Source organism: Lagenorhynchus albirostris, chromosome 18 (genome assembly GCF_949774975.1).
Source record: "Lagenorhynchus albirostris chromosome 18, mLagAlb1.1, whole genome shotgun sequence".
Lineage (NCBI taxonomy): Eukaryota > Metazoa > Chordata > Mammalia > Artiodactyla > Delphinidae > Lagenorhynchus > Lagenorhynchus albirostris.
In genome coordinates, this window is record NC_083112.1 from 1,515,522 (window position 1) to 1,532,278 (window position 16,757).

The 16,757-nt window shown below is 41.3% G+C and overlaps 1 protein-coding gene across 1 annotated transcript in view; it reads right to left on the minus strand.

The window, feature by feature from the left end:
* Positions 1-648: 648 nt before the first annotated feature.
* The window catches only part of MICU2 (mitochondrial calcium uptake 2), an 85,413-nt gene continuing 69,304 nt past the window's right edge, over positions 649-16,757 (minus strand). The window contains exons 7-12 of the mRNA XM_060129115.1: positions 14,837-14,902; positions 10,017-10,114; positions 5,334-5,505; positions 3,447-3,555; positions 2,871-3,028; positions 649-1,306 (exon numbers count right to left, since the gene is read on the minus strand). Coding sequence (XP_059985098.1) covers positions 1,202-1,306; positions 2,871-3,028; positions 3,447-3,555; positions 5,334-5,505; positions 10,017-10,114; positions 14,837-14,902 — 708 coding nt within the window. The 3' untranslated portion in view covers positions 649-1,201. The remainder of the gene's footprint in view (positions 1,307-2,870; positions 3,029-3,446; positions 3,556-5,333; positions 5,506-10,016; positions 10,115-14,836; positions 14,903-16,757) is intronic.

Sequence of the window (16,757 nt, forward strand, 5' to 3'; positions counted from 1 at the left end):
TACATAAGTGGAATCATACAACACTAGTCCTTTTGTGTCTGGCTTACTTTACTTAGCATAATATTTCCAAGGTTTGCCTGCACCTGTCTTGGAATCAGCTGTTTATCCAGAGAGTGGAACATGTTTTAAATATTTGCACTATTCTTGAGAAGCATATTAAAAAATAATTTTTATTTGCCATATTTAAAATATTTATATTTAATGCCAATTAAATTCTAGTACAATTTTAAACATTCACCCATAAACCACTATATCCCAAGAGACCCTTATCATGTGATCAAGGTTCTCCCGATCACACTTTTAAAAAAAAATTTGTTTTATTTATTTTTGGCCGCAATGTATCTTTGGTGCGGTGCACGGGCTTATCATTGCGGTGGCTTCTCTTGTTGCGGAGCACGGGATCTAGGCACACGGGCTTCAGTAGTTGTGGCACGCGGGCTCAGCAGTTGTGGCTCATGGGCTCTAGAGCGCAGGCTCAGTAGTTGTGGCACAGGGGCTTAGTTGCTCCGTGGCATGTGGGATCTTCCCGGACCAGGGCTCAAACCCGTGTCTCCTGCATTGGCAGGCGGATTCTTAAGCACTGCGCCACCAGGGAAGCCCCCCAAAATGTAGTTTTAAACAGTACATATAAAACAAAATGCACCTCAGTAATTTTTTATCTTTATAAATACTTTATTGTTTCCAGAACATTCCAGAATACTGAAATTTACATATTACTTTAAAGACAACTAATATACAGCTCACTGAAATAAAATGTACAAGAAGTCTATGAGATGTAAGGTACAGATAAGAAAGCCTGAAATGTTTTAACTTAATTTGCCCTACTAGGAGCATCAGGACTGCAGAATTGATCCTGGCCTCACGTCAGTGACTCTTCCTGTGCGCCTGTTGACTGCTCCAGAGAACGTGCTGTGTTGCTGTGTTGACACCAGTGAATGACCAGGTTTTCCATCTTATCAAAGTGTGACTTCAATCCTAGGCTTTGGACAGAGTCCACTGTCTGTTTTTGTAAAAGAATACTTTCTTTTTACGAAGTTCTGTAATGAAATCTTACTGAGAAATTATTGAATCAGAAAGCAAATACAAGGCATCTTTATATTACAAAGGAAATCAATGAAGACTTAAGAAGATAACCATCTAGTACTTTAAGAAATCCCCAGTTCCGACACTTGGAGCAACGTAATTCCCACATTATGTTTTTCTATAAAGGACCTCTTCCTGCTTGTTTCCAGACTTCTTTCACTCCTTTAATGCTTTCTTTTTTCACACATTTCCAGTATTCTTGTATACTGAGCTGTTGCGGCACCTGTTAACCAAAAATGAAAACGAAGGGTCACGGTCTGCGAGTTAAACCCGGTTCACACGTGCTTGTCACTGCACAGTCCCACATTCCTCCAGAAAGGATTGGAGGTGATGGCGCTGTGAAGGTGACTGCAGCAGACTGTAAACTAAAGGTAAAGGATGAGAAGTGAATGTGAGTGCGAGTATCCCAGGGTACCGAGAGAATAGAGGCTCCTCCCCAACAAGGAAACAAAGACTTCGTGTGGCTTTCTTTCATATGTTGGTTTTAAAATGTAATTATTTCATAATGTTTTTGGTTTTCTGGTGAACTTCAGTTAGCTATGTGGAACAAAAATTATAAGCCTAAAACTTTGACCTACCCTTGGCTAAAATTAAAAAGAAAGAAACCATAAGTCACAATATACTTGATGAGAAGCCTTAAGAAGAAACAGTGGGTTGGCCAAAGAGTTCGTCTGGGGAAACACGAAGGAACTCTCCGGCCAACCCAATGATATGGTGATATATAATATACTGTAATTCTCACAAGTACTGTGTGGCTGTGATTTCTCTCAGTTAAAGGAGAAGCAAAGGTTAGACACCATCTGGCTCCTGGTGGTCATATGCACAGCATGGCTGGAAATCCACCAAGTGGAAGCAAAAGTCGATTTCAGATTATATTTATGTCCTTTTCCTATCACTGATTTGAAGCTCTTCTCTTTAATATGTTTTTGAGAAACGGCAAAGAGGCTGCTGGATATGTTAAACTGTTAACTGGAAAGGCTGGTTTAATTTCCAGGAATGTGATCGTTAACTATGAGGTGCTGGATAAGCACAAGCTAGTGGAAATCATTATTTGTTCATTTTCCGTAAATAATGTTTGCAGCAGGAAAACGAATGTGCTCTTCTAAGTTGTAATTGAACAGCTCTGTTTACATGAACCCACCGCAGTCTCTCTCCTGTTCTCTCTCCTGCCTTTCTTCTGCACTCATTACCTACTTATCATCTCCTGGAACCTTGTTTTCAGCCTGCGGATGGCTTTCATGAGTGTCTCTAGCAGATTCTAATCTAAACAAAATTTTGAGTTTGATTTGTCCCTCAGTTATAGACCACTATGTGAATCTGAGTGAACAATGATAAGAGCTAACATCTACTTCAAGTGTCTCAGCCACTACATTAAATATTTTATGCTCAACTCTCATAATAATTCTTTCTGGTAGATTCTGTTTCTCACTGTTACAGATGAGGAATCTGAGGCTCAGAAAAATTAAGTGTCTTTGCAAGATTTGGCAGTTAGTATGTGATAGGGCTGGGGTTTGAGTCTAGGTGTCTAACTACAAAGCCCAAAGCAAAATTCTAGGCTAGGACTTCTGAGTAGCGCTTCCTGATTCAGACTATTTTAAAAAAAAGCAAAGAAAAACGGTGGATCCCATCTGTAGGAGATACTTCAGTTTTGTAACTATAGCTTATGATCTCTTTAAAAATGATGAAAACTCCATTTAAGACTGTACATTTGCTCAAATTCTAGGTTTACTTCCATTCATTTAACTACATTTGAACATGTAACTATTTAAAAACTCAAAATCTGTTACCCATAAACCTCGATGCATCCTGTTTTTTAACACCCCAAGAAACTCTTCATGACTGAGACACTCATCACCATCCAAATCAAAGATCTTGAAGACGGTGTCCAAGATATTGTTGGAGAGTTCTTGTCCCGTTGCTACCTTCACAGCTCTCTTAAACTCCGCTAAAAGGAGAAAATATAAAAACTCATCAACAATGTAAAATAGTCTAAGTCTAAATGTTTATTATTTGAGAAGTAAAAACAACTCTATATATTTATCACTTGGGAAGTAAAACAAGAACAAAAATGTGTTCAAATAATAAACTTGGCTGAGAAATGTCAGCACGCTATTTTAATGTAATCAGTGTTTTGAACACAGATATTTAAATATTTTCTTCTACTTCTCAGGGGAAAGGTAAAGTAAAAGCAAAAAAGTAATTGTTCATAAACTGTTGTAAATCTGGAATAACCACATTGAATTCATTGAAAGGCCTATCAACTGTTTTTTCTGGTAAGTGGTCCCTTGATTGGTATCAACCAGGTGAAGAACAGAGTGATACTGTTTACAGATGATACAAATTAAGTGATTCATATAACTTACCTAGTCTGACAGGGCGATGAGCTAAACTGAACATCTGCATGGCAATAGCGAAGTCTTCCAAGTGGGTCGCAAAATGACAAAATGACTTGAACTCATCCAAACTAATGCTCTAATAAAATAACAAAGTGAGTTTTTATTACAATCTTGTAAACACATTAAATGATTTTATGAATACAACTGTGCGTCCTCTTTTCTGTCATAAAGCCTGTGCACTTACATCTTTCTAAGCAAGTCTATTGAAAAATCTGAGATGCAGAATAACAACAGAACTATAGATTCTAGAGATTAGGAGGAACCCCAGGAGGTTACGTGCAGGGCCCCTGGGTGTGCCCGTGCAGACTGAGCACTGTGTGAGCGTGAGTGCATGGCTGGGGGCCCCGGGGCTGTGAGCGTGGGGCTGTGGGCGTGTGTTACAGCCCCACTGTATCTCCTCAAAGGTCCTACGTGGGGCTTCCCTGGTGGCGCAGTGGTTGAGAGTCCACCTGCCGATGCAGGGGACACGGGTTTGTGCCCCGGTCCAGGGAGATCCCACATGCCGCGGAGCGGCTGGGCCCGTGAGCCATGGCCACTGAGCCTGCGTGTCTGGAGCCTGTGCTCCGCAACGGGAGAGGCCACAACAGTGAGAGGCCTGCGTACCGCAAAAAAAACAAAACAAAACAAAACAAAACAAAACAAAAAATTTAATTGCTGGAATGTGACTCACTCCTCTCTTTTCCTGCCTCTGAGGCTGGCGTTTCTAGCAGATAGGGGAGCTCCAAAGGGGCGGAGCCTCGGAGAGTGTGGGTCCCCCAGCAACTGCGTGGGCAGGGTCTCCCACCAGCCCACAAGGGATGTGCAGCATGACTGAGAAGGAAGCTCTCCCGTGTCAGCCTTGGGCTTCCAGGGCTAACGTGAAAGTGCAGCAGACCTAGGCTGTTCAGACTGTACAACATTACATTTACAGACTGATTTAAGGGACAACTGCTATGTTTATAACAGTAAGACATTCTAGTCAATACCAGGGGGTGTCTCTACAGTTAGATAAGTTTTCTTTTCTATCCATCAAGGCTTTAAAGTTTTTTCTATATATTTCTTGTTAAATTTATTTCTAATTGTTATATATCTCTATTGCAATTATAAATGAGATCTTCATTATATTTTATTATCTTTTTCCTCATTACAGAGATAGATTTAAAAAAATTATATAAAAACACATGCCCACGAAGAGGTAAAATGAGGTCTGGGTTTAAAAAAAAAAATTATTCATTTATTTATTTTTGGCTGTGTTGGGTCTTCCTCGCTGCACGCGGGCTTTCGCTAGTTGTGGTGAGTGGGGGCTACTCTTCATTGCAGTGCGCGGGCTTCTCACTGCGGTGGCTTCTCTTGTTGCGGAGTGCAGACTCTAGGCACGCGGGCTTCAGTAGCTGTGGCACGCGGGCTCAGTAGTTGTAGCTCGCGGGCTCTAGAGCGCAGGCTCAGTAGTTGTGGTGCACAGGCTTAGTTACTCCGCGGCATGTGGGATCTTCCCAGACCAGGGCTCGAACCCATGTGCCCTGCACTGGCAGGCAGATTCTTAACCACTGTGCCACCAGGGAAGTCCTGAGGTCTGGGTTTTAATTTGGGGTAGTGGGGCACATAATGAGGGAACTTAAAAAACAAAAAAACCCCCAAAAAACCACCTGCCCATTTGAAAAAAAAGTTTTTTGGAACAATAAAGTAAAAAATTACTCAAAATCTTACCACTGTCCATTAACCATTATTAACAATCATCATTTCATGCATCACACAATTATATAATAGACAGTAGGTTAGTCTTCATTAATTTGGAAGTTACTTTATTGAATTATATAAACACGTCTAACTTACTGTTTCATTTTCATCATGAGCGTAATAAAAAGGCACACCAACCTCTCCTGCGGACAGCTTCTCTCTCACATTTTTCCAATAAACGTCTTTATTTTCAGTGTTGGTGAATAAAAGGAGCCATTCTGCGAAGTCTTCTTTTCTCATGAAACTCAGACCTTTAGAGAACTGAAGGAACTCCATTTCCTGGACCTCCGTCTGCAAGCTTTCCATAAATCTAAATGTTAAAATATGAGATGGATGTCGGTAAGCCCTGGCTTGGCCTTAGTGCTATGAATGGACTGCAGGCTCCTTAAGCAGCACCTCTATGAGTTTCAATACGTTGCAGATCCCCTTACGTACCTTCCACGTGTTAAAAGATCTGTACTACATGTCATGTCACAATTTAACAGAAATATACATGGGGAGCAAAATATATTCTCGTTCAATGGGAGAAGAACTGTCACTGTTAAAAATTTACTTGCTTTAGAGCCTGCATTTATTCCGCAGACCTTAAAAGTATGACAGGGAAGTTTGATTTCAGGCTTCTACCTATGTGATAGGTAAGAGTCGGTTTCCTACAACATTTTCTGAATGTACTGGATACATGAATTTATTTATCAATGCCGTGTGTCTTTGGGTCAAAGCAGAATTTTATCTAAAATTTTAAGCATTTCAAGTTTGGGCTGATCAACTAACTCTTTTAGTGATATGCTTTGTCCTCCGTTTTACTGAGTTTTACTGTACTGGGTGCTGTGATGGCATCAACTGATTCTTACAAAGACTGTTAAAAGGGTGTTTTACTTGCAAATGAGTGTACAGTGATAAAGGAAGTAGAAAATATGGTATAAAAACATTACTAACTGTTCCTTTCCTTTTTCTTTTTCTTTGGGCTCTACCTGAGGCTGAAATATTATAAACTTAATTGTTGTTAAACTATCCATTGTCTGGTTTAAGCTCTTTCATCTTAACTAATTATACTACTTCTGAAGAACATTAAATATGCTTAATGATAAAATCTTGTCTCAAATTATACGTCTTGTCAAGACATGAAAGTCTGGGACATGATACTGGACATAAATATCTGAATTGAAGAATTTACAGTACAAAAGGCCACCAAATGCATCCTGAACAAATTAAATAGTTTATAAATTAGTGTCTTAATTGGAAGACAGTGTCATAATTGGAAACAACGGGAGAAATCTGTTTTGCTTATCTGGGTTTTTTAGGCCACAGTGTCTTGTAGAGTATTTACTACTAATTTGCAAGTTTACCAATCAAGGCCATTCTTCCCGAGAGCCGATCGCGGAATATATTTACCAGCACAGCACTGCTTACAGACATCTCTGAATTTATAAAAGCTCTTCATGAATTTAGAACATCCTCAACTAATCACTGGTATTTCAGAATAAAAAAAAAATCCCAGCCCTAGAAAGTACATCTGCATCAATATCTTCCTAATTTTTCCTGATGAGAAAACTTGAGACCAATTTTCTTCCCTTTCCAACCACTTCCCTATCTTCAGTCACAAAGTTATTTTAAGTTTTAACTATTTATTGGAATAAAAGATGAGGTCAAACATACCACACAGGAAATAAACACAGGGGTTATTTCTGGTCACTAGTTTTAGGGCTAACCGTTGAGTTTAGAGGAAGAGAAAAAGAAATGCAGAAGACAAGTCCCCAGTAAAGTAAGACGACAGGGAGGAAGAGACAGGAAAGACAAACAAGACCAACAGGCACTGGTACAGAGTGGGTAAACACCGTCGCCAGCTGCCTGCGGAGTCTGAGCTTCAGTATGTTTTCCCCTGAACTATATATATGCTGATAAAGAACTGAATTTTCACAATTAAATTACCTGTTGATTTCATAACAATGAATAGACACCAAAATTCCAGGAGATAGAACTTAAATTATACTTTAGCTTTTACTGAAATGGCTAAGTGGTATTTCAGCTGGAGAATCTGACTAGTTGTAGAAGTAAAAAAAAAAAAACCCAAACAAGCCACCAATTTATCCACATGTTCCCTCAGTCACTGGTAAGTTTCTCTTGACACCTGATGGCATCTACTAAGACCGTCTGTCCCTCTGGTCACCTGGGGGGACTACTTCCTTGAAAGCCCACCCAGTGCCCCCAACCACCTAGCAAGCAACTGCAGGACCACCTCTTTCAGAAACTCTGTGACTGCTCGAAACTTAAGACAAACCTGTGTCTGAATTTCACCTCTCCAATTTCTAGTTACATGATCTATTATAATAGTTATACCTGCATCACATGTAAGCTTGTGAACAGCCTCACTGAGTGGGTCTCATCATCACCATCTCACTGGTGAAGGAACAGACCCGACACTCAGGTCCAATCGCTTGTCAAATCAAATCACACTTAGCAAACTGTCAAGTTCCGCAATGGAACCCAGGTTGTCTAAATCATAAATATGTGTTTTTTTTCAAAGTATAATATTGTTTCTCTAAATGAGAAAACTAGTATCTCTAGGTAAATACCATAATTGGCTACCACAACACTAACTCTGTGTCACCTTCCCTGCCTTTCCTTGAGACTTATAAGCTGTACTTTATAAAACAATATCCTTTATCAGACAAGCTGTAAAGAGGATGCTAAGACAAAGGTCAGAAGAGAAAAGCAAACATCTTTTTATAAGGAAGGATTATACGTCATACTCCCATAAAAACAAAACTATAAGCTCCACATAACACACACTGAAAGAACATCTTGTGCAATTTCAATGAGTAATTTGGCCACTATAATGGTGACCGGTTAAAAATTATATATATAATTTTATATTATATATACATAATATAATATAATATATGGAAGCTATTTTCTGTTACTTCACGACTTACGCAAAATGTTAAAGACATGTTATGATTACCGAATTCTAGCCCAGTGCACCTGTAACGTTAATTTCAGGGGTGGCCTCCTCCATCTAAGAGCCAAGTTCCTGAAAAACTGCATTTTTTGTTAATTGGATTCTTTGTTAATTGGATCTTTTTTTAAATTGCGTAATGGTATTACAAATTTCACAGGGCCCATTAATTACAGAAACTTCAAGAAAAAGTTTAAAGTAAGAATTCTAAATGAAATCATTCCCTTTAAGGAAAATTAAAGTTAGAAGCAACTTTAAACAATCACTAAGCCCTACAATTTTATCTCCTAAATGTGTCTTGAAAACTCCCAGTCCAAAGTCTTTATCGCCACCCCACTGGTTCAGGGCTCCTGTCATTCCTCATCTGCAGTAGCCCAGCGGGCTCGTGTCGCATCGGATCCCCCTTGTCGTTGCCCACCATCTTGCCAGAGTGACGCCCATCTGACCAGGCACCAAGCGCGGGACGCCTGCTGTAAGGGAGTTACTCCCTTATGGCGTAACTCAAGCTGGACCTTCTGGTGCGTGAGCCCTCACACGGGAAGCATACGCCTCCCAGGCCTCCACCTTCACCTCTGCCCACCCCTCATGCTTGTTTATTTCTCTACCATGCCTGCCCTCTCTGATTCCTGGACAAGCCATATGTTCTCCCGCGTGTCCTTCCTCGTGCTGTTCTCCGTCCCTCCCTCCCCAACCATTTCTCCCTGGCTAATTCCTGCTCACCTGTCAAGATCGGCGTAGGGCTATTTCCCCCAGAAAGCTTCCTGATCACCCACTCCAGAAGTGATCTTCTGCGCTGCCCCAAACCCTATCTACCTGTGATAGCACTGACCGAATGCGTTTAAATGTTCTCTGCACGTTTACTAGATGGTTCCCAGGAGGGACCAGCCCTGCGTCTGAGGCACAGCCCGGCACATAGCAGCACGTGGAATACACTCCGTCAGTCTTTAGTTAGCTGCACTGAGTTGACAAGAGGCGTCTCCTTCCTCCCAAATCGGTGCTTTTCCACCATTCTGAGCTGCTTCCTGGTATTTGTTCTAAGACTCTGGTTAGTGGGGAGGCCCGCGAGCACAGGGTCTGGTTCCGCATGGAGTTGTGCTTGCCGGGGAGGAGGTGAACAGGACACGGCACTGCGGTGCTTACGATGCCACAGACTGTAAGTGCGATTCCCTCCCTGCAGATGAAGACGTGAGTGCAGCGACGTCCGCAAGCTGGACTGGACCACAGACACGCCCACCACGTACCAACGCATCAAGAGGCCTGTGCTGTCCACAGCTGCTTTCACGCTGTGACGGTTGAGCTGCGCAGCCAGGACAGAGACCGTACTCACTGCCTGGCCCTTTACAAAGAAGGGCTGCCGACCCCTGGGCTGGGGGCGGGGACGGCGGGAGCAGAGCTGGGCTGTCCCAGCTGTGCCGTCTCAGCAGAGCCGGCCCCAGCTCCTGCCAACCATCAGCAGACGGCAACAGCAGGGGCCCGTCCAGTCTAGAAGGCCCGATTCTGGCCCCCGCTGGAGAAGCACCCAGCTGACCCAAAGACTCATGGCAATAACGAATGGTCACTGTTTTAAGTTGGGCTGGTTTGTTGTGAATTAAGAACTAACTGATACGAGGGGCATCTCTCTCTTCTAGCTGCAAACAGTAAGTTACTAATTATTGTAGTCTGTAAAATGAATACTACTTTTCATAATAGGTTAGAGGTATTTTTGAGCATAGTAACTTTAGTTTACATTTCACAGGTTTTGCTCTCAGAGATACTGTATCTGGTTTTATGGCCTGCAGTTCTGGGACATAAATAAATGTATTCAGTTGTTTCTTTACCTCTTACCTATAAAATTTCCCTAAATGAATATAAATATTTGCATTTACCTTCGAAATTCTTTATAGTGAAGTTTTCTTTCTCCTCTTTTTCCAAAGAAACGTATCTGAAGAGTTGTGTTAATTTCAGGTTCTTTCACTGTTGGTTCCTGTAAAAAAATGATACAATAATTTCAAGTAATTATATAACCAAGAACAAAAAATGGATCCTGTAGCCTGGAATTCTTAGGACAATACCCACAAAAGATTCTTGTAACAACAACAAGAGGGCGAGAACAGATGTCGCCATTCTGTCTGTTACTCTGCATGACACTCTTCTGTATCATGGCTCAAGCAGGAGGAAAACAACAGGGCTAAAACGCTTCAAAGGACCCAAGGTGGACTTCAGCAGTGAACGACATTTTGGATCAGGCCGAAAAGAGAGCTTAGAATAGTGAGATGAGTTATTTTCAAATGTGACCCTTAGGCATTTTCTAGTAAAGCAGGACTGAGAGAATTAAAGCAGGGAAGTCTTGGACCTTTTGCTGAATGCTAGAAATAAAGCACTAGCTTTTCCTAGTTATAAAGTTACCGGCTGAGGATTCCATTCAAGGCTACGAGAGAAGCAGATTCATAGACTCTTCCTCCTTCAAATCTCCAATAAAATAAACAAAAATAATAACAAAACAGAGCTGCTAAAAAGATTATCAGCAGCAACTAAACAACAAATGGGGGTACAAACTTAAACCAAATAATCTGAAAAAGAGCATCTGCAGAAAGAAATTCAGGCACTGGATGGTCCAGCCTGCTCCCCAATCCTGCCCCCACTTCCCAGATACAGCAGCAGGTGGGGTGACTGTCACATGGTGAGAACTCATGAAAGCCTGGGTGTAGTGGGCGAGAAGGTGGCTGGTACCCGCGAGGCTCCGAGACAGCGTGTGGGCTCAGGCAGAGGGCGGGCCGGCTTCCGGACTTAGAACCTGGGCACTGTTCAGCTGAAGGATGATCGGGAGCCCAGAGAGGGGAATGCGCCTTGGAGGGCGGAGTGGGCTGTGGTCTAGGGCCTTTACGGCAGCACAGGAAAGTGAGCACAGTTTAGTCCTCCAGCAAGGGCTGCAGGGCAGGGCATCAAAACGTGACCACCTGCAGCTCAGAACCAGAGCTGGCCCGGGGAAGGCAGCGACAGACTTGAAAAGAGCCTGAGGTGGGACGGGGGCCCAGCCTCCCAGCCCGTGAGCAGGGCTGCATCTGCAAGCGGACACCCTGCTCAGTCTCTGCTCGACACCGGCCGTGCGGACATGGGGACAGCTCCTGGGAGGCCAGGCAGAGACGAGCGCAGCCTCAGGTTCTGGAGGGGACAGACTGCAGAGGCTCAGCGCAGGCAAGTCACCCACACATCCAGCAACCAGCCGGCCACGGCCCTGGGGCTGCAGGGGGCTCGCCCACACCTCATCGCCCCTGCCAAGGGGTCGGCTCATGGGGAGGAAGCGGTGGTCCCAGTGGGGCTGACTGACACAGAGCCTTCCACAGTACTGACTCTTAAACACTTGACTTTGTGTCTAATAATTTTATAAAATAGCCACTATAAATACAAATGTGGATTTTAACTGGACTTCCACATAAGTGTGGGCAGGAAATCATGCCTGCAGTTTTTTCTTAATTCCCATATAAATGCTCAGGAGATATACTAAAACACAAAACCGTATGTATTCTCGTTAAGGTTAGAATATGATCAGGATGTCTACCAAGAACACTATTACTAAACATTTTTGGGGGTAATTTTGTCCAATACATAAAGGAATAAACTAAGATTAATTATTTAGAAATAATTTTATACTTAGAACAACCAGGAAAATCAACAGAAAAAATAAGAAAATTCAGTAAAGATAGACTGGTACAGAAACATTAAAAATTAAATGAATTTCCTGCTTAACAGCAATAATTTTTCCTTTGAGGGTAAAGAGTCTATTTATAATAGTAAAAAAGTTAAGTAATGAAATATCCCTAGGGATGCCCTTAAGAAACAAATTTCAGATGAATGAAAAAATTATATGTAAGAAAATAAAACCACAAGTAAATCAGAGGATCATATAGGTTAGTATTTAACAACTGACTTTGATGTGGGGAAGGCATTTTAAAGAATGAAAGTAACTGAATAAATAAAAAGACAGCTAAACATGACTACATTAAAAATAAAAACATCTATAACCAAAACATCATAAACAAAAACAAATCTGAAAAATATTTCAATAATTTTGACAGACACTAGGTTAATATTCTCAAGTATATGAAGAAAAACCCTAAAGAAATTCCCAAAGAACAGAAACAGAAAATTTGGGTGTGAGGGAGACACAAGAGGGAGGGGATATGGGGATATGTGTATACGTATAGCTGATTCACTTTGTTATAAAGCAGAAACTAACACACCATTGTAAAGCAATTATACTCCAATAAAGATGTTAAAAAAAAAAGAAACAGAAAATTTATAAAATAAGAAACATGAATGGTATACATAACTATCTTAAAAAACAATCTGGGATACCTTTCCCCCGGTCATACTGACACAGATTAAGAAACAAAACAAAAAAGATACCAACCCTGGAGAGACTGCCGGCAGGCCCGTAGACTGTTACAACCTTTGTGGAAGGCAGCCTGACAATATGGGTCAAAGCCTTACAAGTAGTCATGTCTTCACCCGACAACCTGACTCTTAGATCTCTGTCTTAAATTTACACATGTAGCTATTTACTGCATCGTACAGCAAAGATTTGGAAACAGTCTTAATGACCAAGAACAGGTCAATGGTTAAAAGTGCTATATCTGGGGCTTCCCTGGTGGCGCAGTGGTTAAGAATCCACCTGCCAATGCAGGGGACACGGGTTCGAGCCCTGGTCTGGGAAGATCCCACATGCTGCGGAGCAAGTAAGCCTGTGCCCACAACTGCTGAGCCTGCCCTCTAGAGCCCGTGAGCCACAACTACTGAGCTCACATGCCACAATTACTGAAGCCTGCGCGCCTAGAGCCTGTGCTCTGCAACGAGAGAAGCCACTGCAATGAGAAGCCCGCGCACGGCAATGAAGAGTAGCCCCCGCTCGCCGCAACTAGAGAAAGCCCGCACAGCAACGAAGACCCAGAGCGGCCAAAAATAAATAAATAAAATAAATCTATTAAAAAAAAAGTTTTAAAAAAGTGTTATACCCATAAGATTAGGTATTTTTTCATTCATTAAAAACTATTTACGGAGTATATAGGGTACGCCTGGTGCTTTACCAGGCTATGCAGATACAACTTGTATAGTAAGGAATTAACCTTACCCAGATGTCTGGCCTTTTTGCCCTGGGCTGCTAGGAGGTGGTCCCTAAGAGAAGGTGTCTTTGTTTACCTGGGGGCCTTGGGCCACAACAGGTAGTCCAACAATGAGATTTGGGGTGGAGGCTTTGGGCCATAGGGTATCAGCTTGACCTCCAGAAGGGCTAGAGTCTGAGGTCAGCCACGAGGACAGCCAACCAGGTTTCCATGGCTGACCCCAACAGTCTCTGGACACCAAAGCCCTGGCTGGCACTACTCCGTGTGTGCTGTCACAGTCACTGCTGGGAAAGTCAGTGCTTTCCACACTCCCCTGGGAGAGGATGCCCAGAACCTCTGGATTCTGCCTACGAGCCTCTCCCCTTGGCTGATTTTAACCTGCACCCTCTCGCTGTAATAAACCGTAGCCCCGGACCTAACAACTTTTGGGGAGTACTATGAGTCCTTGCAATGAATTATCAGACCCAAGGTGATACTGGGGGCCCCCTGAGCCTCCAGCTGGCATCAGAGGTAAGGGTGGTCGCGTGACCTGCTCCCTAACCTCACACGACCTCAGAAAGAATGAGGATGCGCACGCTCCAGAAGACACAGACGATTAAACGATTACCCTAAGGAGGGGCAGGTGGTGTGGCAGGACACGCAGGGAGCTGAGGACACAGAGGAGGTGCACACCTGGGACGCGGGGCACCATTAGAGGGCCCGGACACATGTGAAACAAGTCCAGCACAGGGCTGCTCAGAGGGAATGAAATACAAAAAAATTGTGATTTTAATAATTTGCAAAATTTGAAGCAGACATGCTCTAAAAGATGAAATGATTTGGAAATTTAAGAAAATCTAACAGAAAGCAAATTGTGGAATTACAACTGATTAAAAGATTATCAATGGAAAATTTAAGGATATATATTGCTGGTGGGAATGAAAGTTGGTTCATTTTCTACAGAAGATATGTGCCAATATTTATCAAAGTTTATCAACAACCTTAGAAATGTTCATACCTTTTGACCCAGCAAGTGAATTTCTGGGAAGTTACCCCTTGGATATATTCACATATATATAAATTGATATGATTACAGATTATTAACTGCATTATCTGCAATATCAAAAGACTGGATACATGTTAAATATCTTTCAAATGGGGAATGGTTACATCAACTGGTACATCCATCCATACAGCGAAGTACTACGGAGCCATTAAAAAGAATGAGATATTCGGATATGGTAAGAAAAAAATGGGAGGATATGGAACAGTGTATAGTATGCTACTGCTTGTATAAAAATGGTAAAAAGAACACATGGAAATGTTTAGTTGCTTATTTACATACATGCTTATATACACATGAAATATCTCTGGAAGAATACCCAAGACCTGGGTCATGGGGAGGAAAGCTCTGCCCTGCATACATCCTCTTGTGAGTCTTTTGAGGTCTGGATCATGTGAATGTAGAAAATCTATTTAAAATATTTAGAAAAATTAAGTTACTGTTAATTTCCCCAACTATTTGGGAATACTTATTTGAGCAAACAGAATAGAGAAGCTATTGTATATAACATCTGCTTGGAAATATTTAGTTTATTTGCACATACCTGGCATTCTGTTTCATTAGTTATTCTTGTCTTCGAGTCATCCTGTTTACTTATGATCTTCTGCAGCTAGGAAGAATGCAAACATGAATTTAGATGCATGTCTACTGGATTTTAAAAAACAACCTAAAAAACAGATGCTAAGTTTTTATTATAAAATGTTTACTAGTTATTTGTTAAATATTAAATTATTTTTGCATTGTAACTCCTAATATTAGTTTTTAACCCCTTAGATCATATAAGAATCAAAGGAGAAAACAGATATGCAAGTATTAACATTATTTTGAGTTGGATCATTTGTTCTCCTAAGAAAGCTGGCTTACTTTATGTGTGTATCTATCTATCTATCTATATAAAATATATACACACACATATATATATTCTAAAGGCATCACTGTATAAAAACTTCATGATTACCCTCATTCTTCAAGAGAATTTTTATTCCCTTCTTTTTTTTCTCTCTCTCTTCTCTTCTTTTTCTATCTCTGGTGCTTTATGACCACATTTCAAGTACCTAGCTCTTAAAAAGCTATTCGTATCATATAAATGCTCTTCCTTTTTCTCCTTATGCATTTACAAAGCATTAAAATAATTTAAAGGCCTACATTTCTACTAATTATAAACTGTCAGTAGTACCTTCAAAAAAAACCCAAAAAAACAAAAAAAACAGTACCTTCAGACTGAGTATATTAAAAAACCTACCTACCTTTCAGAGTCATTTGTACCAATCCTCACATGGAAAGCAAATTGAAAAAAAAGTTTTAAAAAAAAATTAAATGTAGACAAAATCTCAAACTATGGATTCAAATCAATTAGGAGACAAACCTTCACCCATTTTTTCTAGGCTACTTCTTTCTTAATAGTTTGAAAACTGCTGCCACTAAATTCCAAATTAATGAAGTAGTTGCTTCTATTTTATTTGTTTTAGGCATATGGTTTATCTCTAGTTCTCTAAAGCCCTCAAACTTTTCAACATTCTCCCACCCCCACTTATTTTAGGGAATGAAGTTGAAAAGCTTTCATTTGTTTTATCCTTTATTTTTAAATTGACCATCAACATACTGCCAAGTTCAATACCCAAACACTTCTTGCTTTGCTTTCCACACCTCCTCTTAAAATTTTTAATAATAGAAATTTCAGACATAGCAAAGAGACTCCTATAATAACCCACCATATATACACTATTCAGCTTCCACAGTTCACAGTATCCTGCCATTCTCGGTCCAGCTATACTTCTACTACCTACTCCTGGTTCCCTTCTCAATTATTATTATTTATATCTCTTCTGGAAAAACTTTTATCCACTGAAACATACACATCTTAGCCATACAGTTTTTTTTTTTTTTTTTTTTTTTTTGCGGTACGCGGGCCTCTCACTGTTGTGGCCTCTCCCGTTGCGGAGCACAGGCTCCGGACGCGCAGGCTCAGCGGCCATGGCTCACGGGCCCAGCCGCTCCGCGGCATGTGGGATCTTCCCGGATCGGGGCACGAACCCATGTCCCCTGCATCAGCAGGCGGACTCTCAACCACTGCGCCACCAGGGAAGCCCAGCCATACAGTTTTAACCTGAGTAACCAATCCTCTGCCACAGAGCAGAACATTTCCTTTCCTCAGAACGCTTCTTGTGTCAATTCCCAGGCAATGCATTCTAGCTGCATCCCCACAGAGGCAGACTCAAATTAGTTTCACTTAGTTTACAAATTCAAATAAATGGTATCAAGGAGTATGTGTTCCTTTGCGTCTCTTTTCACTCAGTATAATGATTTTGTGATTTATCCATGTTGTTTGCATATCAGTAGTTTGTTCTCACTTATTGCTGAGTTGTATCCCATTTGTATAAATATACCAATATTTACCCATTCACTCATGATAGATGTTTGCATTGCTGTCTCCAGGTTTTGGCTACTGTGAATCAAGCTGCCAT